This window comes from Amblyraja radiata, chromosome 4 (genome assembly GCF_010909765.2).
Source record: "Amblyraja radiata isolate CabotCenter1 chromosome 4, sAmbRad1.1.pri, whole genome shotgun sequence".
Lineage (NCBI taxonomy): Eukaryota > Metazoa > Chordata > Chondrichthyes > Rajiformes > Rajidae > Amblyraja > Amblyraja radiata.
In genome coordinates, this window is record NC_045959.1 from 102,011,085 (window position 1) to 102,037,328 (window position 26,244).

At 43.7% G+C, this 26,244-nt stretch overlaps 2 protein-coding genes across 7 annotated transcripts in view; one reads left to right on the plus strand and one right to left on the minus strand.

The window, feature by feature from the left end:
- Positions 1-26,244, plus strand: part of virma (vir like m6A methyltransferase associated) — a 64,827-nt gene that overhangs the window by 26,543 nt on the left and 12,040 nt on the right. For 3 of the 6 annotated variants that reach the window (XM_033020098.1, XM_033020093.1, XM_033020096.1), the window contains exons 13-23: positions 556-1,100; positions 1,726-1,961; positions 3,132-3,384; positions 4,893-5,110; positions 6,873-7,005; positions 10,069-10,221; positions 11,102-11,262; positions 14,752-14,848; positions 16,144-16,310; positions 17,639-17,961; positions 22,218-22,274. In XM_033020098.1, the coding sequence (XP_032875989.1) occupies positions 556-1,100; positions 1,726-1,961; positions 3,132-3,384; positions 4,893-5,110; positions 6,873-7,005; positions 10,069-10,221; positions 11,102-11,262; positions 14,752-14,848; positions 16,144-16,310; positions 17,639-17,961; positions 22,218-22,274 (2,343 nt within the window). Of the gene's footprint in view, positions 1-555; positions 1,101-1,725; positions 1,962-3,131; positions 3,385-4,892; positions 5,111-6,872; positions 7,006-10,068; positions 10,222-11,101; positions 11,263-14,751; positions 14,849-16,143; positions 16,311-17,638; positions 17,962-22,214; positions 22,275-26,244 lie in introns of all 6 variants that reach the window. The other 3 variants (XM_033020092.1, XM_033020097.1, XM_033020095.1) reach the window with 1 other exon arrangement.
- LOC116972429 (RING finger protein 151-like) overlaps positions 23,598-26,244 on the minus strand; it is a 44,933-nt gene continuing 42,286 nt past the window's right edge. The window contains exon 8 of the transcript XR_004411802.1: positions 23,598-23,628. The gene's annotated coding sequence lies outside the window, so the exon portion shown is untranslated. The remainder of the gene's footprint in view (positions 23,629-26,244) is intronic.

Consider the following 26,244-nt stretch of genomic DNA (forward strand, 5'->3'; position numbering starts at 1 on the left):
CTCTATCCATATCAATACCCCATCCCCAAATACCATGTGCTCTAATTTTGCACACTGATCTCTTGTGTGGGACCTTGTCAAAGGCTTTTTGACAGCCCAGATACACCACATCCACTGGCTCTCTGATCAATGCCTTGAGCTTCACCACTATCGTGGTGACATTGTTGCCAAAGAAAAGCAAGGTCCCATTGATACTCATTTGTTTAGCACCTTGCGGTGTAAAAAAAATCTTTCAGACTAAATTTCATTATAAAAGCAAGCAGTTTTTTTTTACCTGTTCTATCTTCCTGGTAGCTGCAGACAACATCCTTTAAAACTCTTTAAGAGATGAAAGTTCAAAGTCAAATGTTGTTTGCAGCGGCTTTATTCGCACTGGCACCAGAAAGGCTGTGATTTTAACGCTTGCTGCAATAAATATATCTGTACATAAAATTATGAGATTCTAAGTGGCTTTTAAAATGGGTTCGAGTCGCATTCAATAATGGTAATGTCGTGAGTATAAAATCATTTTTCTTTCAACAAGCTATGTGATTGACTTTTATTTTTTTTCACTAGGTCAGCAGAAAGATCTTAAATGGAACCTTGCCGTTATTCAATTGTTTTCAGCAGAAGGAATGGACATCTTTATTCGGATTCTGCAAAAACTAAACAGTGTCCTAATACTGCCCTGGAGGTTACATGCCAATATGGGAACGACATTACAGAGGATTATGATCTTGTCCATTACAAGATGTACCCTTTCTCTCTTGAAGACAATGTTGACAGAACTTCTGAGAGGAGGGTCGTTTGAATTTAAAGATGTTCGTATTCCTACTGTTTTGGCCACCCTCCATATGGTCCTTTGCTCCATCCCTTTGTCTGGTCGACTGGATGACGAAGAACAAAAGATTCAAAATGACATCGTTGATGTTCTGCTTACGTTTACTCAAGGCGTCAATGAACAGGTCGCTTATTCTGAAGAGTCCCTGGCAAACAACACGTGGTCGCTAATGTTGAAGGAAGTCCTTTCCTTTGTACTGAAAACCCCAGAAGGATTTTTCTCGGGAATGTTACTGCTTTCAGAACTTTTGCCCTTTCCATTGCCCATGCAAACAACACAGGTGAGATTAGTATCAGAACTTGCTGTGAAATGTCAAGTAATATTTGAACACTCTTCAAAGGTCATTTTAGGTGACGCAGCAGTCGTGTTACTGCCGTACAGCACCAGAGACTCGGGTTCGATCCTGACTAAGGGTGCTGTCTGTATAGAGTTTATGTTCTCCCTGTCACCGTGGATTTTCTCTGGGTGCTCCGGTTTCCTCCCACGCTCCAAAGACACGCAGGTTTGTACGTTAATTGGCTTCTGTAAATTGTAAATTGTCCCTAGTGTGTAGGATGGTGATCTCTAGTCCGCGCGGACTCGGTGTGCCAAAGGACCTGTTTCCCACCTGAATCTCTTTTGCCAACTATATGGGAATGATCTGATGACTAGAAAATCTCTGATGCCTAGCCCACTAAAGAAGATTCATTTCAAATGCAGTCAATATTTGAAACATTGGTCAAAAGGCATGAATCTGCAGATGCTGTAAGTCCAAAAATAAAACCAGAAAACGCTGCCTATACTCATCAGGTGAGACAGTATCTGTCATGGGAGACGGAGTTTTATTAGCCCTATTTTAAAAATGTGTTAATTTGTTTTGTTTTTTTTTAAAAACCTTTTGATTTGTGTTTTTTTAAATTTGACAGCCGATTTCAGCAGAAGGCATGGCTGTTGCACTGAATACCCGAAAACTGTGGAGCATTCACCTTCAAATCCAGGCCAAGTTTTTGCAGGAGATAGTACGTTCTAGCTTCGGATCTACGTGCCAGCCTTTACAGCAGCTTCTCCGGCGTGTGTGCATGCAACTCTGTGATCTGGCTTCTCCCACAGCTCTGCTCATCCAGAGAACTGTGTTAGATCTGATTATTGAAGAAATAAGCAGGTAATTTGTTTTTTTTAAGTGCTCCGTGTGATTTATGGTGGTGTCACCTTTGTGCTTTGTTCATGAAAAGCTGCTAAGGAATATTTCTTTTTAAATTCTGAAAAAATAATTTGGATTTCCAAGACAAAAGAGAAGGGCCACGTTTATTTGCTCAAGGTCAGCACAATTATATTTGTTTGGAGCCTTTTAAGACGGGTAAGGAGCAAAAGGATTTGAGTATAGGAGCAGGGAGGTTCTACTGCAGTTGTACAGGGTCTTGGTGAGACCACACCTGGAGTATTGCGTACAGTTTTGGTCTCCTAATCTGAGGAAAGACATTCTTGCCATAGAGGGAGTACAGAGAAGGTTCACCAGACTGATTTCTGGGATGTCAGGACTTTCGTATGAAGAAAGACTGGATAGACTTGCCTTGTACTCACTAGAATTTAGAAGATTGAGGGAGGATCTTATACAAACTTACAAAATTCTTAATGGGTTGGACAGGCTAGATGTAGGAAGATTGTTCCCGATGTTGGGGAAGTCCAGAACAAGGGGTCACAGTTTAAGGATAAAGGGGGAAATCTTTTAGGACCGTGATGAGGAAAACATTTTTCACACAGAGAGTGGTGAATCTCTGGAATTCTCTGCCACAGAAGGTAGTTGAGGCCAGTTCATTGGCTATATTTAAGAGGGAGTTAGATGTGGCCCTTGTGGCTAAAGGGACCAGGGGGTATGGAGAGAAGGCAGGTACAGGATACTGAGTTGGATGATCAGCCACGATCATATTGAATGGCGGTGCAGGCTCAAAGGGCCGAATGGCCTACTCCTGCACCTATTTTCTATGTTTCTATTTGTTACTAGTTCGTTTATTATTGGCACGTGTACCAGGGTACGATGAAAAGCTTTTGTTTGCGTGTAACCCAGTCACAGAAAAGACTGATTGCAATCAAGGTGCTATGATTACACTGACTGATTACAATCAAGCCGTCCACAGTACAGTACAGATACAGGGCACAACATTTAGTGCAATGTAAATTAAAGATGAGGTCGAAGAGAGGGCAGGACCACACTCTAGCTGTTGAAAGGACCGTTCAGTTGCCTGATAACAGCTGGAAGTAACTGTCCCTGAAGCTGGAGCTGGAGCGCTCTCAAATAATTAAATACTCTTCATTTTTTTTTTTTTCCTCGCAGTCCTGCAGAAGGGAAAGAGAAGACAGTCACTGCTCAGACTGCACGGCTGCTGGCATTACTGGATTCTTTAGCCTCCCATGGAGCTTGTAAGGCTGCTCTCCTACACCTTTTGAGTGGAGCCAGCAAGGGTGACGAGAGGTTTGCAGAAGTATTTCGAGGGATGCTGGAATTGTTACGGACAGTGGTCAACAATGTTCATCATCAGCACTGCGCTGAGTATATTGCTTCTGTTGTGCAGTCCCTCTGTGACCAGGTAATCTTTTAGTTTAAAAAGTTAAATATTGATTCATTTTTAAAATTTATCCTGCAGATTTAAATATAGATTATTTTTCTTATTGTAGAAACAAGGAACTGCAAAGATAGAGACAACGTTTTGGAGTAACACAGCGGGTCAGGCAGCATCACTTTCTCCAGAGATGCTGTCTGACCTGCTGAGTTGCTCCAGCACTTTGTGTCTATCCTTTTTCTTATTGTTAGGAAAAGTGCGGAGTTGTCAAAAACCTATTCCAAATCATTGCCTTCATGCTGCTGCTGTAATGGTGAGCTGGCAGTATTGGCGCATTGGCTGTCAGAACTTAGCACGAGATATATGTCCTTCTAAAATACTTTTTGTTTTCTGGGTTTCTCACTGTGAATCACTGTTCCTTCCGGTTGCAACTATTTTTGTTTTTAAATTAAATCTGTATTTCAGCGCCTCACTTGAAGGGGGGAAATAGTTAGATACATTCAAAAGTTATGGGAAGAAGGCAAGAGAATTTGAGAGAGAAAGATGGATCAGTCATGATGGAATGGTGGAGTGGCCTCGATGGGACAAATGGGCTAATTCTGCTCCTTTGACATGAACTTATTAATTGAGTACAGTATTTGTGCTCTGATATCTAGCCCACGTGTGTCTTTTCAAAGTAATAAAAATAAAAACGAAATGCAGTGATTGCAAAAAACATAAATAAAAGTGACGTTTGAAAATACTCAGTGGGTTAAGTTACATCTGTAGAGAGAGAAACAAGTGTCATTTTATTTTGATGATCTATATCGGTTATGATGAGTAGTCGTCAATCTGAGGCATGACCTCTCACTGTCGCAGTTGCTGCCTGAATTAATGAATATTGGTTTCATTCTTTTAAAAAAAAATCAACCTAAAAGACTGTTTGAAAAGGTCACATTTATTCAGTTTCACAGTTGCGTCTGTCTGAAGATATAGTGTTCTCTTTGGCAGATGATGGAATACAGAGCTGGAGGAACTCAGCTGTAACTTTGGAGGACATGGATAAGTGACGTTTTCTAACATCGGTCCCAACCTGAAACTTTGCCTATTCATGTCTTCCACAGATGCTGCCTAACCTGCTGAGTTTCTCCAGCACTTTGTGTTCTACACTAGATTCCAGCATCTGCAGTTCCTTGTATCTACATTGAGCTGATACACCCATTTGAAGAAGGGTCTCGACCCGAAACGTCGCCCATTCCTTCTCTCCAGAGATGCTGCCTGTCCCACTGATTTACTCCAGCTTTTTGTGTCCGCCCATTTTACCCGTTGCCAATTCCTATTCTTCTGACCAGGGCTCTAATTGCTGGTTCTTCCTAGACCATATCTTTTCAAAATGCATTTGTTAATATAAATGTGGTCATTTATGTGTAGTTATTAGTTAGCCCTTCAATAAGTAGTTAATTTAAGTGTATGGTTTGAAATTACGGCTTTAATGCAAGTGCAATAAAAACTTTCAATGGTTCTAATGCTCTTTTCATTCCGACCACCCTGTGCAGGACATTTCACTGATCTTGAATAATTCAACTGAGGGATCTGGTTCTGACCTGGAGCAGTTGTCTAATTCCCTGCCAAGTGGAGAATTTCTGTCATCAATTTGTGATACCTTCTTGCAAGCACTGGCTAATAATGAGACCACGTTTGCCACAGTTCTTACTTGCCTCAGGACCATGATATTTTTAACGGAACATGAATATGGGTTTTTCTATTTGAAGAGGTAACGAAGCAAATTAAAATATTTGACTTTAATATTCTCAAGCTGCCAATTAAGAAAATGACATGCAGTGGATTTGATGAGTCAACTATCAATGGTGAAGAAATTTACTCAATTTGAATGGATCTGTTATGTAATATTTAAGAACTAAAAATTATAAGCTGGTTATTGTGAAAGATGCACGTTATCCTCTTTGCATCTATACCTGGCCCATTTGATTACCTTAGAGGATGAGTTTGAATTCCAAAATAGGATGGTGGGTGTATGGACCAAGCTGCCAGAGGAGGTAGTTGAGGCAGGTACTATCTCAATATTTAAGAAACAGTTCGACAGATGCATGGATAGGACAGGTTTGGAGGGATATGGACCAAACGCAGGTAGGTGGGACGAGCGTAGCTGGGACATGTTGGCCGGTGTGGGCAAGTTGGGCCGAAGTGCCTGCTTCCCCGCTGTATCACTCTGACTCAAAGCCAAGGATGGAAAATAGGTGCATGAGGAGGCCATTCGGCCCTTCGAGCCAGCACGGCCTAATTTTAGCTTTACATAATTGTACAGGAGACATCATGTTTAGCCAAAGATTGATTGCAAGTTTAGTTACCTGTCTGTTTATATGTTCAGTGTCTCTTGATACCAAACCAAGGTTGACATTTTGCTGCAGCTCTGTGTGCCAACCGTTGACGCGTGAAACTCTACATTGAGGTGGATCAGATGTTAAAATATCATTACTTCACATAGCTATGCGTCCTTATAGTTTTCCATATCTCTCAATATGTTTTAGCGCCTGTTCAATATGTTGTCGTCTTTCCCTGAGGTCTTAAATCATATTAATTTTTCTGTAAAATGAGCAGCCTCAACTCTGAGTAGAACTTCTCAATAAACACTCCATGCTGAAAAGATTTCTTTAGCTTCTTTCTTTGCTTCTCAACCTCCAACTGCCTCTAGTTCTACATTGTTCTACATTTTATCTCTGTTACCTTCTCCCAGCTAACAATGATCTATTCTACATTTTCCTCGATCTCCATTCCCTTTGCCCTGTTTTCACACCTCACACTTCCTTATCCATGTATCCCACCTCCCCCTGACGTCAGTCTGAAGAAGGATCTCGACCCGAAACGTCACCCATTTCTTCTCTCCAGAGATACCGCCTGTCCCGCGGAGTTACTCCAGCGTTTGGTGTCTACTAATCCTACATTTCCAATTTTCTTCTTTATCTGTGTCATGTGACATTTCACCCAGAGAGTTGTGAGTTTATGGAATTCCCTGCCACAGAGGGCAGAGGAGGCCAAGTCACTGGATGGATTTAAGAGAGAGTTAGAGCTCCAGGGGCTAGTGGAGTCAAGGGATATGGGGAGAAGGCAGGCACGGGTTATTGATAGGGGACGATCAGCCATGATCACAATGAATGGCCGTGCTGGCTCGAAGGGCCGAATGGCCTCCTGCACCTATTTTCTATGTTTCTATGTCTTATAAGCGTTCTGAATCAAATATTGATTGAAAAATGTAAATGAATCTTTTGCATTTTTTGAATGGCATAGATGCAGCATGTGTCATTTATGTGGATTTAACAGTTTTTGTGCAGAAGACATAATGATAAATATAACCTAAAGTGTCATTATTTTACCATAATTAGAACTTAATAGTCTTGCTAGCATTTTTAACTTTACCTAAAATTCATGTTTAGATAGTGAAATAATAAATCATGCTAATGCTTAATTTTGAATGTGTAATTAGGTTACATGTTTTTAATTCTTTTTCCTTCAAATAGTGCTTTGAAACAATTTAATAACGCCCTTTACTCTCTGCTAAAACGTGTGGTTCATAATTTCAACAAAGAAATGGCTGAGTTGGCATCCACATTACTGGATTTTCTACGGCAGATCATAAATACAGACAGTTTGGTAAGTGGGAATATATTTTGTTTTACCAATACAACAGCTTTAAAAAAAGGAATTGCAACAATTGCATTTAGTGTTATGTCCCTATGTGGCATAATACGTGGGAGTGACTGTTCCTTCCTGTTACTGGAAAATCAGGTTGTATTCTTTGTTTAGAGTTTAGTTTTTTTATTTCAACTCTCGGCACATTTGAAGCATCTTGAATCAGATTGTGCTGGATCAACACAATTTGATTCACACGGCGTTCGAGCTGCTGCCTCACATTGACAGAGACACAGGTTTGATCCTGGCTATGGGTGCTAGCTGTGCAAGAGTTTGTACATTCTTGTGATCGCATGGTTTTTTTCTGGGTGCTCTGGTTTCCTTCCACACGCCAAAGACATGCAGGCTTGTGGGTTCAGTAAATTGTCCCTAGTGTGTAGGGAGTGGATTCGAAAGTGGAATACCATAGAACTAGTGTGAATGGATGATCTTGTGTGGACTCAGTGGGCCTGTTTCCACGCAATCTCTAAACAGTTAGATTATATCTTGTAAACATAATAGACCTTCAGCCCAGAGACATTAGGTTAGACGAACTAGGTGTCAATGACTGACTATGGGAGTGTGTAGGGGGTCACCTGAAATGAACTAACTAGGTACCAATGACTGACTATGGGAGTGTATAGGGGGTCACCTGAAATGAACGGAATTCGGAGTCTGCTGGTTACCACCCGCTGAGTGTAGATCTGGGGACCAAAAAATGGGTGCTAAATAGATGAGTGAGGTACTACTTAAATCCACCACCATGCTGTGCTCACTGCCACGCCTATATCAATAAAACAAACGGCAGAAAAGTCTCCTGGAAAAGTCAATGTTCATACCGCTGGAATGTAAACTACCCAAGCAAAATATGAGGTGCTGCTCCTCCAATTTGCGATGGGACTCACTCTGGCCATGGAGGAGGCCCGGGACAGAAAGGTCAGATTCGGAATGGGAGGGAGAGTTGAAGTGCTGAGCCACCGGGAGATCAGGTTGGTTAATGCGAACTGTGCGGAGGTGTTGGGTGAAGCGATCGCCGAGCCTGCGCTTGGTCTCACCGATGTAGACCCGAAATGTCACCTATTCCTTCGCTCCATAGATGCTGCCTCACCCGCTGAATCTCTCCAGCATTTTTGTCTTATCTTCGATTTTTCCAGCATCTGCACTTCTTTCTTAAACTAACAGATTGCAATCCCAAAGTCTTTTTGAAATGGAGTAGCCACGATAAGAGTCAGTCAGAGAGATCCAGCACCTTCCAGGATACAGTGAAGAGCCAAGCAGACTTACATGGTAACTTACATGGCGGTGGGGACAAGCCATTTCGATTTAAAAGCCATTTCGATCTGCAGTTCTTTCTTAAACATCCATTTACTATATCTCTTCTCTCAAAATCCTTGAATAAACTGAACCGTGTCATTACACTAATTCCCGAGGGTTTTCCCAGAAAGTCACTTCCTATTTTTTAACTGTTTGATGTTCCTTGGTTATCTCATCTGAAAATATAATGCCAGATTCCACATATACATGACGAACAACCATCCTTGCATGGCCAACGTCAATCTCGGCCGTTCCGCTGTCTGTGCTGTTCTTCTGGTTACCTGGCATCCAGTATTGGAAAATCTTCACCAGATATCAGAATCTAAATTGACTTACAAGTGAAAAGCAACGAGAGACCTTTCTCATAGTGTATCAATTGGTCAAGCTGCTCTTTGGTCATTAGAATTAGGTGGTAAAGCAGAACTATATAATTTGATGGATTAGCTTGTGACTCTTAATATTGCATGAAATTTGGTTTTGAATGTAATTTTAATGTGACTGTGTTGAGTTTATATGTTTCTCATGGCTTGTAAATAATACACATTTCGAGTAACAGAAACATTGCTGTGGTGGTGTAGAAGCACTTTATTTCCCCGTGGTTAACCCCGGTTCACCTTGAAAGGAACAAATATTTATAAAATTGCAAATGAAAATCAGTTTGACGTAAAGCTTTGCAGCTGATTAACTGGTGTGTGGTGTGTTTTGGGATTGGTGTGTGGGTAGGTGGGTCAATGAGAGCCTCTATGTATGTTATGTCTTGTGCTGTATATTCTATGTTGGACCCCCTCGAAAACGAGATGACTGTCCATCTCAAGGGGTTATCCATGAATAAACTTGTTTCAACTGATGAATACGTGGGAATTGCATGCATTCCTAGCATAGTTGGGACGACAGATGGCACAATGGGCTAAGTGTTCGGCTGGCAACCGGAAGGTAGCCGGTTCGAATCCCGCTTGGAGTGCATACTGTCGTTGTGTCCTTGGGTAAGACACTTCACCCACCTTTGCCTGTGTGTGAATGTGTGTGAGTGATTGGTGGTGGTCGGAGGGGCCGTAGGCGCAGATTGGCAGCCACGCTTGCGTCAGTCTGCCCCAGGGCAGCTGTGGCTACAGAAGTAGCTTACCACCACCGAGTGTGACTGAGGAGTGAATGAATAATGCGATGTAAAGCGCCTTGAGTATTAGAAAGGCGCTATATAAATCCCATCCATTATTATTATTATTATAGTTCAATTAGCATGCTGTGTTTCTTAAACTACAGGATTTTGAGAATACTGTAATGATGGGAATATTTACTTAAACTATTATAAAACATCACAATAAATAAGGATATTGCTATGTATCTTAGAGTTAATAAAATATAAAACTTACCATTTAAAAACACTCATTTAAACATAGCATTTAATCTATTTAGCAAACAATCTGTGATATCTATATGTTGTGATTTTTTTATTCATTACATTGACATTATTAGAGCCAGGTAATCTAAGATAGAATGAAATAATTGAGAAAATATTGGTCGGTGGGAAAAAAAAGTACTTACCTGGGTTGGTATATTAATTTAATATTTGTAGCAAGGTAATTGCAGATGCTGGTTTAAACCGAAGATAGACACAAAAAGCTGGAGTAACTCAGCAGGACAGGCACCATCTCTGGAGAGAAGGAATGGGTGACGTTTCGGGTCGAGACCCCTCTAATGTTCCGTTTATTAATGCTTGTAATTGTCTCGCAGGTCAGCTGTGGAGATGAAGGTGGTCCGATGAAGGTTGATGGGCTCCAGACTCTCCGATCTTCAGCACTGAGTGCTGCAGATGTGAAGCAGCTGCTGAAGTGGAAGGAATCCTCTGATGATCATTTGCTGCTTGAACTGGATAAAGTCGTAACGGTATGCACTGGCATTGATTTATCGTTGTCACATGCACCGAGGTTCAGTGAAATTTTTTTTATTGTGAATTCCATTCAGTCCTGTCATACTATACATGTCCAATCAATCTATACACAAGTAAGGTCATAAATAATAGGAGCAGAATTAGGCTATTCGCCCATCAAGTCTACTCCACCATTCAATCATGGCTAATCTATCTCTCCCTCCTAACCCAATTCTCCTGCCTTCTCCCCATAACCCCTGACACCCGTACTAATCAAGAATCTATCTGTATCTGCTTTAAAAATGTCCATTGACAGCCTCCACAGCCTTCTGTGGCAAAGAATTCCACAGATTCACCACCCTCTGACTAACAAAATTTTTCCTCATCTCCTTCCTAAAACAATGTCCTTTAATTCTGAGGCTATGACCTCTAGTCGTAGACTCTCCCACTAGTGGAAACATCCTCCACACATCCACTCTATCCAAGCCTTTCACTATTTGGTACGTTTCAGTGAGGTCCCCCCAAATTCTTCTGAACTAAAGCACAGCAGGTAGTGTAAAAATATCATGAACAGTGCAGAAGATTGAGCTATTGCATTGCAGTTACAGCTGGAGAGAAAGGTAAGATTTTTTTAAAGTGCAAGGACCACACTAACGTAGACTGGGAGAAGGTGCACTCTTACCTTATGAACGTTCCACTCAGGAGGCTGACAACAGAGACGATATATATTTTGTTAACCAGCGTCTGCAGTTCTTTGTCTCCATTTCGAACTATGTTTTTTTTAATGAAGTAACGCTGATATGAGTGTAGTTTTTTTTTTTACAGAGGTCTTCCAAATCATGTATATCAGTCTACTTCGTTATGGATTTGTGAAAATAAATGTTCTTCTTGTCGCAGGAGCTGTGTAAAGAGGATGATAGTTTTGACTCTTTGTTTGAAAACGTTGTTGGGTTGCGACAGATATTGGAAACTAGTCCAGATGTTTTGCCGCCCACTGAACAGGATGTGGAGACTGCCCTTCCGGCTGCTGAACCTCTCCCTGTACAATTTAACAACAGGTAAGTAACACAAATCTATGAAATTTCAATTGGTCTTTTTAGGACAGAATATATGCTCCTCTCTCTGTCTCTGCCCCTCTCTCTCTGTCTCTGCCCCCTCTCTCTCTGCCCTCTCTCTACCCCCCCCCCCTCCCTCTCGACGCGCCTGCGAGTTGGGGGCTATGCGTGAGTGGATAGGGCGAGGATGGGGTATAAAGGAGCGAATGAATAATATTAATATAATATCAAGGGGGGTGGTGTGTGTGTGTGTGTGTGTGGGGGGGTGGTTAGTGTGTGTGGGAGGCCGCAGGCCACCCTCCCCCCCCGCAACCCAACGGGTCCCACTTGGTCTAGTATAACCATTAAGTCGTTAGAAATCAAGTAAGAATAGACAATAGACAATAGGTGCAGGAGTAGGCCATTCAATGTGATCATGGCTGATCATCCCCAATCAGTACCCTGTTCCTGCCTTCTCCCCATATCTCCTGACTGCTATTTTTAAGAGCCCTATCTAGCTCTCTCTTGAAAGCATCCAGAGAACCTGCCTCCACCGCCCTCTGAGGCAGAGAATTCCACACTCACCACTCTCTGTGAGGAAAAAGTGTTTCCTCGTCTCTGTTCTAAATGGCTTACTCCTTATTCTTAAACTGTGGCCACTGGTTCTGGACTCCCCCAACATCGGGAACATGTTTCCTGCCTCTAGCATGACCCAGCCCTTAACAATCTTATATGTTTCAATGAGACACCCTCTCATCCTTCTAAACTCCAGAGAAGAAGTCAGAATTGTTTCCCGCACACATCAATTTCTTTCTTGATTTCCAGCAATACCTTAAGTTTAAACTCGGAATGGAAACAAGGGTTTCTGGAGATTTGGCTGATAATGAAAAAATATTATTTCATACAGATAGCTGATGTATAATTTAGATATTCTAAATAGGAACAAATGAATTGGCTTTTGAACCTCTATTTGAAAATAGTAATTTCTAATTATTACTGGATAATTTGAAGTCATAAATTTCTGGTACTTTGGTGTTTATTTAATAATTTGACATGGGACTGTCCCACTGTACGAGGTAATTCAAGAGCTCTCCCGAGTGTTTAAAAAAAAATCAAACTCGTGGTAAGCACATAGAATGTACGTAGCGGGTACGTCAGAGCTTGGGACTTCTCTTAGCGGGTCGTAACGCTAACGGCAGGTACTCTGGAAACGCAGTAAGCTCGTTATGACTCGTGAAGATTTTTCGACAGGTTGAAAAATGTCCACGAGAGCCCCCGCGTACCTATGAGCAGCCATTACCGTAATTCTCCGAGTACGAATCAGGGGAAACTCGGGAGAGCTCTTGAATTAGCTCGTACAATGGGACAGCCCCATTAATGAAACTGAATTGCTGTTTCACGCAATTACTGAATAACTGCTCCAGTTAAAGGCTTCAATTAAACGATCAAAAACTATTGTCTATTATTATTATTTATGGCTAATGTTATGAAAACTAAATCTATACCAGTTGTACATTATTGTATGGAGATATGAAATGCAGGAATAAAGTATATTTCTTGTCATTTGAACGTTCAAATTCAGATTGTTATTCACAAATCAATTGATGTGGCTGTGAATTATTTCCCTTGGGTATGCTTTTTGTGTAATACAATGAAAAAAATACGCAGTGCCACTTGATTTCACAAGTTATAGGAGCAGAATTAGGCTATTTTGGCATGTCGCGTCTACTCCACCATTCGATCATGGTTGTCTCTCTCCACCCCATTCTCCTGCCTTCTCCCCATTACCCCTGACACCCGTACTAACCAAGAATCTTATCAATCTCCTCCTTAAAAATAAACATTGGCTTGGCTCCACATCCGTCTGTTGCAATAAATTCCACAGATTCACCACCCTCTGATTAAAGAATTTCCACCTCATCTGCACAAGGGAGAGCCAGTGGATGTAGTGTACCTGGACTTTCAGAAAGCATTTGATAAGGTCCCACATAGAAGATTAGTGGGTAAAATTAGGGCACATGGCTTTGGGGGTAGAGTGCTGACATGGTTGGAAAATTGGTTGGCAGACAGGAAACAAAGAGTAGGGATTAATAGATCCCTTTCAGAATGGCAGGCAGTAACTAGTGGGGTACCGCAAGGCTCGGTGCTGGGACCGCAGCTATTTACAATATACATCAATGATTTAGATGAAGGGATTCAAAGTAACATTAGCAAATTTGCAGATGACACAAAGCTAGGTGGCAGTGTGAACTGTGAGGAGGATGCTATGAGAATGCAGGGTGACTTGGACAGGTTGGGGGAGTGGGCAGATGCAGTTTAATGTGGATAAATGCGAGGACAAATGCGAGGACAAAAACAGGATCGCAGATTATTATCTATTTGGTGTCAAGTTGGGAAAAGGGGAAGTACAACGGGATCTGGGGGTCCTTGTTCATCAGTCAATGAAAGTAAGCATGCAGGTACAGCAGGTAGTGAAGAAAGCGAAAGGCATGCATGTTGGCCTTCATAACAAGAGGAGTTGAGTATAGGAGCAAAGAGGTCCTTCTGCAGTTATACAAGGCCCAAGTGAGACCACACCTGGAGTATTGTGTGCAGTTTTGGTCTCCAAATTTGAGGAAGGACATTCTTGCTATTGAGGGAGTGCAGCGTAGATTCATAAAGTTAATTCCCGGGATGGCGGGACTGTCATATGCTGAGAGAATGTATGCTCCAGAATTTAGAAGGATGAGAGGGTATCTTATTGAAACGTATAAGACTTTTAAGGATTTGGACATGCTAGAGGCAGGAAATGTTCCCGATGTTGGGGAAGTCCAGAACCAGGGGCCACAGTTTAAGAATAAGGGGTAAGCCATTTAGAACGGAGATGAGGAAATACTTTTTCACACAGAGAGTTGTGAGTCTGTGGAATTCTCTGCCTCAGAGGGTGGTGGAGGCCGGTTCTCTGGATACTTTCAAGAGAGAGCTAGATAGGGTGGTTAAAGATAGAAGAGTCGGGTGATATGGGGAGAAGGCAGGATCGGGATACTGATTGGGTATGATCAGCCATGATCACATTGAATGGCGGTGCTGGCTCGAAGGGCCAAATGGCCTACTCCTGCACTTATTGTCTATCTCCTTTCCAAAGTTGCGTCTTTTTATTCTGAGATTGTGCTCTCTGGTCTTAGACACTCCAACTAATGAAAACATCTTATCCACATCCACTCTACCCAGGCCTTTCACTGTTCAGTTAGTTTCAATGAGGTGCCACCTCGTTCTTCTAGTCTCCAGCAAGTACAGGCCCAGTGCCGTCAATGACCTAATCATCCCCTGGGTCATTCTCGAAAACCTAGTTATCATTTAATTTAAAAACTGAAATTTAAATATCTCTGGCTCATTGGAATTCGTGACGTATTTAAAACAGCACAAATTTATTTGTGTTCTGAAAAAGCAACTCACTTTGAACTTTAAACTTGGAAAAAATGTATTCAACTGCTAGAATTTGCATCACCGGTGACATTTATTTTTGTGTTCTAGGACTGTATATGTGATAGCAGATGTTATGGATGACCAGTTAAAGACACTGTGGCTTTCCCCATTCCAAGCTGAGGAGATGGATACAGATTTAGATATGGTAGGTCCAATAACAGAACGCTCTCTTAAACATTTTCTAGGCTGAACTGAGCGAGAGCAGGGGGGGAGATATGGGTCAGGTGCGATGGACAAGAACCGGCAAGAGGACTGGTTTAATTAGGCTAATTGGTCGGCATGGACAAGTTGGGCTGAAGAGCCTGTTTCTATCCTGTGCGAGTCTGTGATTTCATGATTCTGTTCAGCCCTCCAATATTCAACAGACCCATGAACATCCAAATGTCCTATTAAGAAAGGTGCCATTGTTGAAATATGGACCATTCACTAAATCTACGTATGGCAGGCCAGTAAGGCACACGCCCAATATATGATTAAGGTGGTGCCTTATATTTGAGTCTTTGGAACTGCGTTATATGGCTCGGGTATAACGCATTATAACAGGTTCATAAGACAAATTCCTCATTGCAAGGGATAAGCAGTTCAGCTCTGTTGCTGAAATACATGAGGAGTTTCAATGTCTGAATAAATCCCCGAAACTACCAACTGGTTCTGTATTCCAGAGACCAGGTTCGATCCTGACTACAGAGTTTGTACGTACTCCCCGTGACCTGCGTGGGTTTTCTCCGAGATCTTTTGATTCCTCCCACACTCCAAAGACCTACAGGTTTGTAGGTTAATTGGCTTGATGTAAATGTAAATTGTCCCTAGTGTGTGTAGGGTAGTGTTAGTGTGCGGGGATCGCAAGTCGGTGGGCCGAAGGAGCCTGTTTCTGTGCTGTATCTCTAAACTAAACTAAAAGGTTCATAACTAGCTGACATAATGGTGAATGCTGCCAATTTGATGTGGAACTTCATTTCCCTGTAAATTCCAGCTCAATAGATAAGCTGCAAAGTAGGGATCACATTAAATGTTGCTGATTAGTTTGTCAGCTGATCAGAAGTATATATGCATTTAAAAAAATGAATATTTGATCAAATGAGTTGCAACTGTCATTCATCGTTGAAGTTTAGTTTAGACATACATTGCGGAAACAGGCCCTTTGGCTCAGTGAGTCCATGCCGACCAGGGATCCCTGTACACGAGCACTATCCTACATACAGGGACAATTTACAATCTTTGTAAAAAGTTAACCTACAAACCTGTATGACTTTGGAGTGGTGGAGAAAACCCACGTGGTCACGGTGAGACGGTACAAGCCTCTGTAGTGTGGATGGAATCTGGGTCACTGGTACTTTTAAGGCAGCAACTCTACCGCTGCGCCACCGTGCTGCCCAGTTATGAGTTTTATGAGCTAAGTTAAGGTTCCTTGCATTGATATCTTTACAATGTTCTCTGTAGGTCAAGGTTGACTTGATTGAGCTGGCTGAGAAGTGTTGCTGCGATATGGACTTGAAGGCAGAATTGGAAAGATCGTTCCTCTCAGAACCCTCGTCGCCTGGTAGAACCAAGGTATCGAAAGGCTTTAAACTGGGCAAGCATAAACACGAGACCTTCATCACATCCAGGTGAGATGTCATGAGATTGGCATTTTTGTTGTTGCTTCATCCACATGGTCAAGGAACAAGAAAATCATTTGAATCCTCTGATCTCGTACATTTATACATATCTTAGGAATTTCTAATTATTTTAGTCTATTCGGGTCTATTTGTTTTTCCTTATTGATGTGCCAAATGAGTGGTCTGTAAACATTCACATTTCCAAGGTATCTGTTTTAAGTTATCCGTTTAACTCGTTAAAGTGGCTCTCTTATTCCACCGGTCATTTTGGACTGCTATTGCCAAATGTATTTTTTATCAAAAATTGTCAATTTTGGACATTGAAACTGCTTCTTTTTCTTGAATCTGGTTTCTCTCAATTATGAGGTAAGGTTTGAGTTTTTTTTCTGTTTTCCCAGTCATTTTTTGTTTAGTTTAGAGATACAGTATGGAAACAAGCCCTTCGGCCTAACGAGTCTGCGCATATCATCAATCACCCGTTCACACTATTGCTATGTCCTGCACACTAGGGAGAAATTACTTTAGCCAAATCCGCACATCTTTGGGGTGTGGGAGAAAACCGGAGCACCCGGAGGAAACCCACGCAGTCACAGGGAGAACGTGCAAACTCCACACAGACAGAGATCAGGATAGAACCTAGGTCTCTGGCACTGTGAGGCAGCAACTCTAGCGCTGCGCCATCTTGAGATCTATTCCACATTACAGCAACATGGAGACATTTTTTTTTTCCATATTTATTTTATGTATAGCTCATTTCTTGGTAAGGTGGGAAATATGCAACTCATTTCCTGACCATCTTCTGTTCTCCCAAAACTCGCCCTCTGACCAAGATAATCAATTAACGATCAACATTGATCTAATTGAATGGGGGGAATAAATATGTCAAATGGCTTGCACAAGTTTATTTATCCTAGCTTCAGTTTTGTATATAGTTTAGTTTGGAGATACAGGGTGGGAACAGGCCCTTCAGCCCACCGTCTGAACTGACCAGCGATCCCCGTGGATTAACACTATCTCATACACTCATACCACGCCAATTAATCTCCAAACTGTACATCGTTGGAGTGTGGGAGGAAACCGTAGATATCTGAGAAAACCCATGCAGGTCACGGGGAGAACGTACAAACTGCACACACAAGCACCGGTAGTCAGGATCTAACCCTTGTCTCTGCCGCTGTAAGGCGGAAACTCTGCTGTGTCGCCCTAGTCTTTTCATGCAAAATATACTTTCTTTGTAAAGTTCATGCATTGTTTTCTTTAACGTGATCATATGTTCAACTTATTATTGTGGAAATATTGTTTAATTTGCTATAATCTTTGTATTAATTTTATTCCAGTGGAAAATCTGAATACATAGAGCCTGCTAAACGAGCTCATGTGGTTCCACTGCCTCGAGGGCGAGGCCGAGGGGGCTTTGGGTCCAATTGCAGACCCCACGATATATTTAGACAACGCAAGCAAAATACAAGCAGGCCGCCTTCGATGCATGTGGACGATTTTGTGGCCGCAGAATGCAAAGACGTTCCTTCCTCCGGCCCGCCGCCGCCAAAGAGGGCAAATAAAGGACCCCAGAAAGCTCCGCGTGGCGGGTTTTCTGGGAACAGGGGGCGAGGTGTCTTTCACAGTCAAAACCGCTTCTTTTCACCGCCTGCCCCCAAAGGTATGAAAATATCTACACTGTTCCCCTTTGTATGTGAAACCGAGTGATGGAAATGATCTTATTTACAATATAGAACATACATAGTACAGCACAGGCCCAGAGGACCTTTGGCCCACAATATCTGCACCAAACATGATGCCAAGAAAATGCCTGTTTCCTTTACCATCGTTACTTTATTGCATATCTTTTATTCATTGTTCTTTATCTCTCCACAACATCGTCTGTATCTCTCGTTTCTCTTATCCCTAACCAGTCTGAAGAAGGGGTCTCGACCCGAAACATCAGCCATTCCTTCTCTCCAGATGCTGCCTGTCCCGCTGAGTTGCTCCAGCTTTTTGTGTCTATCTTCGGTTTAAACCAGCATCCGCAGTTCTTTCTACACATGATACCAAGATAAACTAATCTCATCTTCATCACATGATCCATATCTCTCCAATTCCTTATTTATGTTTTTATTCATTTATATAATTGCATGTAATACTTCAGATGCAGCAATCTTTCAATAGCTTAGTACAGTCATGTATTGATTGCATGGATACTCAGGTAGCTAATGTACCACACAACTACTGTAGAGCCACTGGTCTAATAGGCTGACGTACATTATTAGGTGTAGGAAAGAACTGCAGATGCTGGTTTAAATCGAAGGTAGACACAAAATGCTTGAGTAACTCAGTGGGACAGGCAGCATCTCTGGAGGGAAGGAATGGGTTGACGTTTCGGGTCGAGAACCTTCTTCAGACACATGGGCCCAAAAATGAGCTTTATTATCAGCGGGCCGCAGCTCAGGCCCTCGCGTTTGTCTGACATTGTATTTTATTGGCAAAAGGAAAGGACCTGCTTTTTATTATTCATAGTCCTGCAACATTTTAGAGGAGCTTTCTTGGTGTGAAAATGTGTTTGTGCAAGGTTTGTATGTGCACTCCATGATGGACGTGGGAAAGGGAGAACACACAGTTGCATCATGTCCCCACTACGATGTTGAGGAAGGAACTGCAGATGCTGCTGTAAACCAAAGATAGACACAAAAAACTGGACTCAGCAGGACCCGAAGCGTCACCCATTCTTGCTCTCCAGAGATGCTGCCTTTCCCACTGAGTTACTCCACCTTTTTGTGTCTAATGTTGCTGGGATGAAACCAATTCAAACTTCAACAAGACACTGGACTGAACAGCCTGATACTGTGCTGTACCCTTCTACAGTGCCCTCCCTAATGTTTGGGACAAAGACCCATCATTTATTTATTTGCCTCTGTACTCCACAATTTGAGATTTGTAATAGAAATAATCACATGTGGTTAAAGTGCACATTATCAAATTTTAATAAAGGCCCTTTTTAATACATTTTGGTTTCACCATGTAGAAATTACAGCAGTGTTTATACATAGTCCCCCCCATTTCAGGGCACCATAATGTTTGAGACACAGCAATGTCATGTAAATGAAAGTAGTCGTGTTTAGTATTTTGTTGCATGTTCTTTGCACGCAATGACTGCTTGAAGTCTGCGATTCATGGACATCACCAGTTGCTGGGTGTCTTCTCTGGTGATGCTCTGCCAGGCCTGTGTTGCAGCCATCTTTAGCTTATGCTTGTTTTGGCAGCTAGTCCCCTTCAGTTTTCTCTTCAGCATATTAAAGGCATGCTCAATTGGGTTCAGATTGGGTGATTGACTTGGCCACTCAAGAATTAACAAATTTTTTTAGCCTTGAAAAACTCCTTTGGTGCTTTAACAGTATGTTTGGGATCATTGTCTTGCTGTAGAATGAACCGCAGGCCAATGAGTTTTGAGGCATTTGTTTGAACTTGAGCAGATAGGATGTGTCTATACACTTCAGAATTCATTATGCTACTACCATCATCAATGAAGATAAGTCAGCAGCCATACATGCCCAGGCCATAACACCCCCACCACCGTGTTTCACAGATGAGGTGGTATGCCAATAGACAATAGGTGCAGGAGTGTTTCCTCATCTCCGCTCTAAATGGCTTACCCCTTATTCTTAAACTGTGGCCCCTGGTTCTTGGGCAGTTCCTACTCTCCTCCGTACCTTCCTCTTGCCATCACTCTGATATAAGTTAATCTTTGTCTCATCTGTCCACAAGACCTTTTTTCAGAACAGTGGTTGCTCTTTTAAGTACTTCTTGGCAAACTGTAACCTGGTCATCCTATTTTTGCAGCTAACCAGTGGTTTGCATCTTGCAGTGTAGCTTCTGTATTTCTGTTCATGAAGTTCTCTGCAGACAGTGGTCATTGATAAATCCTCACCTGACTCCTGAAAAGTGTTTCTGATCTGTCGGACAGGTGTTTGGAGATTTCTCTTTGTTAGAGAGAGAATTCTTCTGTCATCAGCTGTGGAGGTCTTCCTTGGCCTGCCAGTCCCTTTGTGATTAGTAAGCTCACCAGTGCTCTCTTTATTCTCAACGATGTTCCAAACAGTTGATTTTGGTAAGCCTAAGGTTTGGCTGATGTCTCTAACAGTTGTATTCTTGTTTCTCAGTCTCATACTGGCTTCTTTGACTTTGATTGGCACAACTTTGGTCCTCATGTTGATAAACAGCAATAAAAGTTTCCAAAGATGATGGAAAGACTGGAGGAAAGACTCGGTGCTGAGAGCTCTCTTATACCTGCATTAAGGAGGCATTTAAACACACCTGAGCACTAACAAATGCCTGTGAAGCCATGTGTCCCAAACATTATGGTGCCCTGAAATGGGGGGACTATGTATAAACACAGCTGTAATTTCTACATGGTGAAACCAAAATGTATAAAAATGGCCTTTGTTAAAATCTGACAATGTGCACTTTAACCACATGTGATTTTTTTTTTTCTATTACAAATCTCAAATTGTGGAGTACAGAGGCAAATAAATAAATGTTTAAGAAGGAACTGCAGATGCTGGAATATTGAAGGTAGACAAAAATGCTGGAGAAACTCAGCGGGTGAGGCAGCATCTATGGAGCAAATAAATAAATGATGGGTCTTTGTCCCAAACATGGAGGGCACTGTATATTCTAAGATGCATAGAGGAAAGAGAGGACATAGGTTCAAGGTGAAGGGAAAAAGATTTAAATGGAATCTGAGGGGTGACTTTTTCACACAAAGGGTGGTGGGTGTATGGAACAAGCTGCCAGAGGAGGTATTTGACGCTGGGACTATCACAACATTGAAGAAACAGTTACACAGGTGCATGGATAGGGCAGGTTTGGAGCGATGTGGATCAAATGCGGGCAGGTGGGACTCGTGTAGCTGGGATATGTTGGCTGGTGTGGGCAAGTTGGGCCGAAGGACCTGTTTCCATGCTGTATCACTCTATGACTATATGCATTTTCCCTCCCAGACCTTGTTATTATATATCCTTATTCCTGTCTGCCTCACTTTAAAATAGAGCAAATGCATTCTTTACTTTATGAAATAAAATTAAATGCATTCATGTTACTTTATAGAAATAGTTAAAACAGACTGCCAATTATGAAAAAATGTATCATAATATTTTCTTATGTATATTTATAAATTGGGAAGGGCAAGTGACTGAGGTCTCAGTGGGCGAGCATTTTGGGACCAGTGACAATTGATCTATTAATTTTAAGATAGTTATGGAGACTGCAGGCAGCCAGCTGCAAGACTAATAATGTTGCCGTAGTTGGGGATTTTCGTTCCCAATATAAACTGGGACTGTCATAGTGGAAAAGGCTTGGACGGTTTTAAATGCATTCGGGCAAGTTTCCTCAGTTATAAGGTGAGAGGGGAAAGATTTAATAGGAACCAGAGGGGCAACTTTTTCCACACAGTGGGTGCTGGGTATATGGAACAAAGTGCCAAAGGAGGTATTTGAGGCAGGTGCAATAATGATATTTGGTTGTCATTAATACATGGATAGGTAAGGTATCGTAGGATATGGGCCAAATGCGGGCAGGTGGGACTTTCATAGATGGGGTATCTTGGTCGACATGTTTCCATGCTCTGAATCTTTGACTACCAAAGACTGCAGTCACCCCTGTGTCTTTGTTCAGAGAGATGTAATAATTGTGCCAGGTTTCAGGGGCTATGGGGGGGGAAAGGCAGGAGAATGGGGTACAGAGAGGGAAAGATAGATCAGTCGTGATTGAATGGTGTAGAGAAGATGGGCCGAATGGCCTAATTCTTCTGCTAACGCTTAACAAAAAATAACCTCATTCAATGACACTGTCAAGGGCAAGTTAGATTCAAGATCTATGGTTAGTTATGCATATTATTGATCTCTTATCATTTCTTTTTAGTAGATCTGACTTTTATTCCAGCTCATGCAGTCGGACTTCTGCATCCCAGCACGAGAAACCGTAAGTACTTTGTTTCTTGAGTCTATATATAGAGTATCATCATTTATTAATTTTATGACCAACAGAATGAATTAACAACACACATTTAGTTATGCTTGTTACTAATTTAATCTTAGTTAAATTTATCAGAAATAATATTTGGGCAGTAACTTTTCTTCTAATGGGTGTTCGATATTCCTTATTCCATCCATAATCTTTTACATGTTATAGGAGTAGAATTAGGCCATTCAGCCCATCGAGTCTATTCCACCATTCATTCATTGTTGATCTCTGCCTCCTAATCACATTTTCCTGCCTTCTCCCCAAAACCCTTGACACCCGTTCTAATCAAGACTTTGTCGATCTGGACTTTCAAAAAGCCTTTGACACAGTCCCGCTCAAGAGATTAATGTGCAACATTGGAGCACATAGTATTGGGTGTAGGGTATTGACATGGATAGAGAACTGGTTGACAGACAGGAAACAATGAGTCGGAATTAACGGGTCATTTTCAGAATGGCAGGCAGTGACTAGTGGGGTGCCGCAAGGCTCGGTGCTGGGACCCCAGTTATTTACAATATATATGGTAATGATTTAGACGAGGGAATTAAATGTGACATCTCAAAGTTTGCGGATGAGACAAAGCTGAGTGGCAGTGTGAGCTGCGAGGAGAATGCTGTGGGCTGCAGGGTGACTTAGATAGGTTGGGTGAGTGGGCAGATGCATGGCAGATGCAATATAATGTGGATAAATTTGAGAGCCATTTTGGTGGCAAAAACAGGAAGGCAGGTTATTATCTGAAAGGTGTCAGATTAGGAAAAGGGGAGGTGCAACGAGACATGAGTATGCTTGTACATCAGTCACTGAAAGTAAGCATGGCAATAGACCGCACCTGGAGTATTGTGTGCAATTTTGGTCTCCTAATTTGAGGAAGGACCTTATTGCTATTGAGGGAGTGCAGGGTAGGTTCACCAGGTTAATTCCTGGGATGACTAGACTGACCTATGATGAAAGAGTAGGTCGACTGGGCTTGTATTCACTGGAATTTAGAAAGATGAGTGGAGCTCATGTAGAAACATATAAAATTCTTAAAGGATTGGACAGGCTAGATGCAGGAAAAATATTCCCCATGTTGGGTAAGTCCAGAACCAGGGGTCACGGTTTGAGAATAAGGGTCTCAAAAATAATCATTTAAGACTGTGATGAGGAAATTCTTTTTCACCCAGAGAGTTGTGAATCTGTGGAATTCTCTGCCACAGAAGCCAGTGGGGGCCAATTAACTGGATGTTTTCAAGAGGGAGTTGGATTTAGCTCTTGGGGGTAAAGGAATCAATGGCAGTGCTGTCTCGAAGGGCCGAGTGGCCTACTCCTGCACCTAATTTTCTATGTTTCTATAATCTCTGCCTTAAAAATATCCACTGACTTGGCCTCCACAGCCCTCTGTGGCAATGAGTTCCACAGAATAACTACCCTCTGATTAAAGGAGTTCCTCATCACCTCCTTTCTAAAAGAGAATTAGGCCAGTCGGCCTATCTATTCTACTCTGCCATTCAATCATGGCTGATCTATCTATCCCTCCTAACCCCATTCTCCTGCTTTCTCCCCATAACCCCTGACACCCGTACTAATCAAGAATAAATCTGTCTCTGCTTTTAAAATATCCATTAACCTGTCCTCCACAGCCTTCTGTAACAAAGAATTCCACAGATTCACAAATTCCTAAATAAATTCCTTGTCATTTCCTTCCTAAAGGAACGTCCTTTAATTCTGAGGCTACGACCTCTAGTCCTAGACTCTCCCACCAGTGGAAACATCCTTTCCACATCCACTCCATCTATGTATGCCTTTCACTATTCTATAAGTTTCAACGAGGTCCCCCCCCTAAACCTTCTAAACTCCTGCGTGTCCAGGCCCAGTACTGTCAAGCGCTCATCACATGCTAACCCACTCACTCCTGGAATCATTCTTACAAATCTCCTCTGGACCCTCTCCAGAGCCAGCACATCCTTCCTCTGATATGGGACCCAAATCGCTCACAGTACTCCAAATGCGGCCTGACCAGCGCCTTGTAGAGCCTTAGCATTACATCTCTGGTTCTTTGCTAAAAGGGGCTTGAATCCATCCCTTATTAATGGGATTACATTAGGCTGCTCTGAATGAAATAAAAATGACAGTGATGTACTTTCTTGAGACCGAGGCAGACTAGAGGGAACGTAACTCTGCAGCTGGCTGTCTGACAATATCCCAGGTATCTACGATATTATTATTCCATGCACTGTCTTTAAATATAAATTCAAATAGTGCAGTTTAGTTTATTGTCATGTGTACCGAGGTACAGTGAAAAGCTTTTGTTGCGTGCTAACCAGCCAGTGGAAAGACAATACATGATTATAATCGAGCCGTTTACAGTGTATATGGCTCTATTGTAATTGTGTTTTGCCTTTCCACTGGCTGGATACGACCTGTGACAATAAACTAAACTGAACTGAAGTGTTTTAATTCATATTTAATGTCAGTGCATGGATCATTAATATTTTAGATACCTGGGGTACCACTAAATGAAATCACGTACACACGCGCGCACACCCACACACACACACACATACACACCCCACCACACACACCCCACCACACACACCCCACCACACACACCCCACCACACACACCCCCCCACCACACACACCCCCCCACCACACACACACCCCCACCACCCACCCACACCCCCACACCCACACCCACCCCCCCCCCCCACCACACCCACCCCCCCCCAACCACACCCACCCCCCCACCCACACACCACCCCCCCACCACACCCAGCCCCCCATCACACCAACCCCCCACCACAACCACCCCCCCATCACACAGAAACCCACCTAGCACTAACACCCCCCCCCCCCCACACCACCCCCCCCCCCCCCACCCACACCCCCACCCCCCCACCACCACCCCCCCACCCCCCCACCCAACCCCACACCCACACCCCCCACCACCCCCCCCACACCCCCCCACCACACCACCCCCCCACCCCACACACACCCCCACCCCCCCACCCCACCCACCCCCACCCACCCCCCCCCCACACACCCCCCCCCCACCCCCCACCCCCCACACCCCCCCCCCCCCACCCCCCCCCCCACACCCACCCCCCACACACCCCACCACCACCACCCACCCCCCCACACACCCCACCCCCCACCACACACCCCCCCACACACCCCCCCACACACACCCCCCCCCACACACACCCCCCCCCACACCACCCCCCACACACACCCCCCCACCCCCACCCCACCCCACCCCCCCCCCACACACAACCCCCACCCCCCCACCACACCCACCCCCACACCACCCCCCACACCCCCCCCCCACCACACACCACCCCCCCCACACACCCACCCCCCCCACCACACCCACCCCCCCCACCACACACACACACCCCCCCACACACACCCACACACCCCCCCCACACACCCACCCCCCCACACACCCCCCCCCCCCCACACACACCCCCCCACCACACCCCCCCCCACCACACACACACCCCCCCACCACACTCACCCCCCCCCCACCAACCCCCCCACACCCAAACCCCCCCCCCCCCCCACACACACCCCACCCCCACCACACACACCCCCACCCCCCACCACACCCACCCCCACACCACCCCCCCCCACACACACCCCCCCACCACACCACCCCCCCCCCACCACACCCACCCCCCCCCACCACACACCACCCCCACACACACCCCCCCCCCCACCCCCACACCCCCCCACACAACCCCCCCACCCACACCCCACCCACACACACCCCCACACACCCCCCCACACACACACCCCAACAACACCACCCCCCCCCCACCCCCCTCCCCCCCCACCACACCCCCCACCACAACACCCCCCCCACCCACCACACCCCCCCCCCCCCCACCACACGCCCCCCCCACCACACGCCACCCCCCCCCACCCCACCACACACACCCCCCCACACA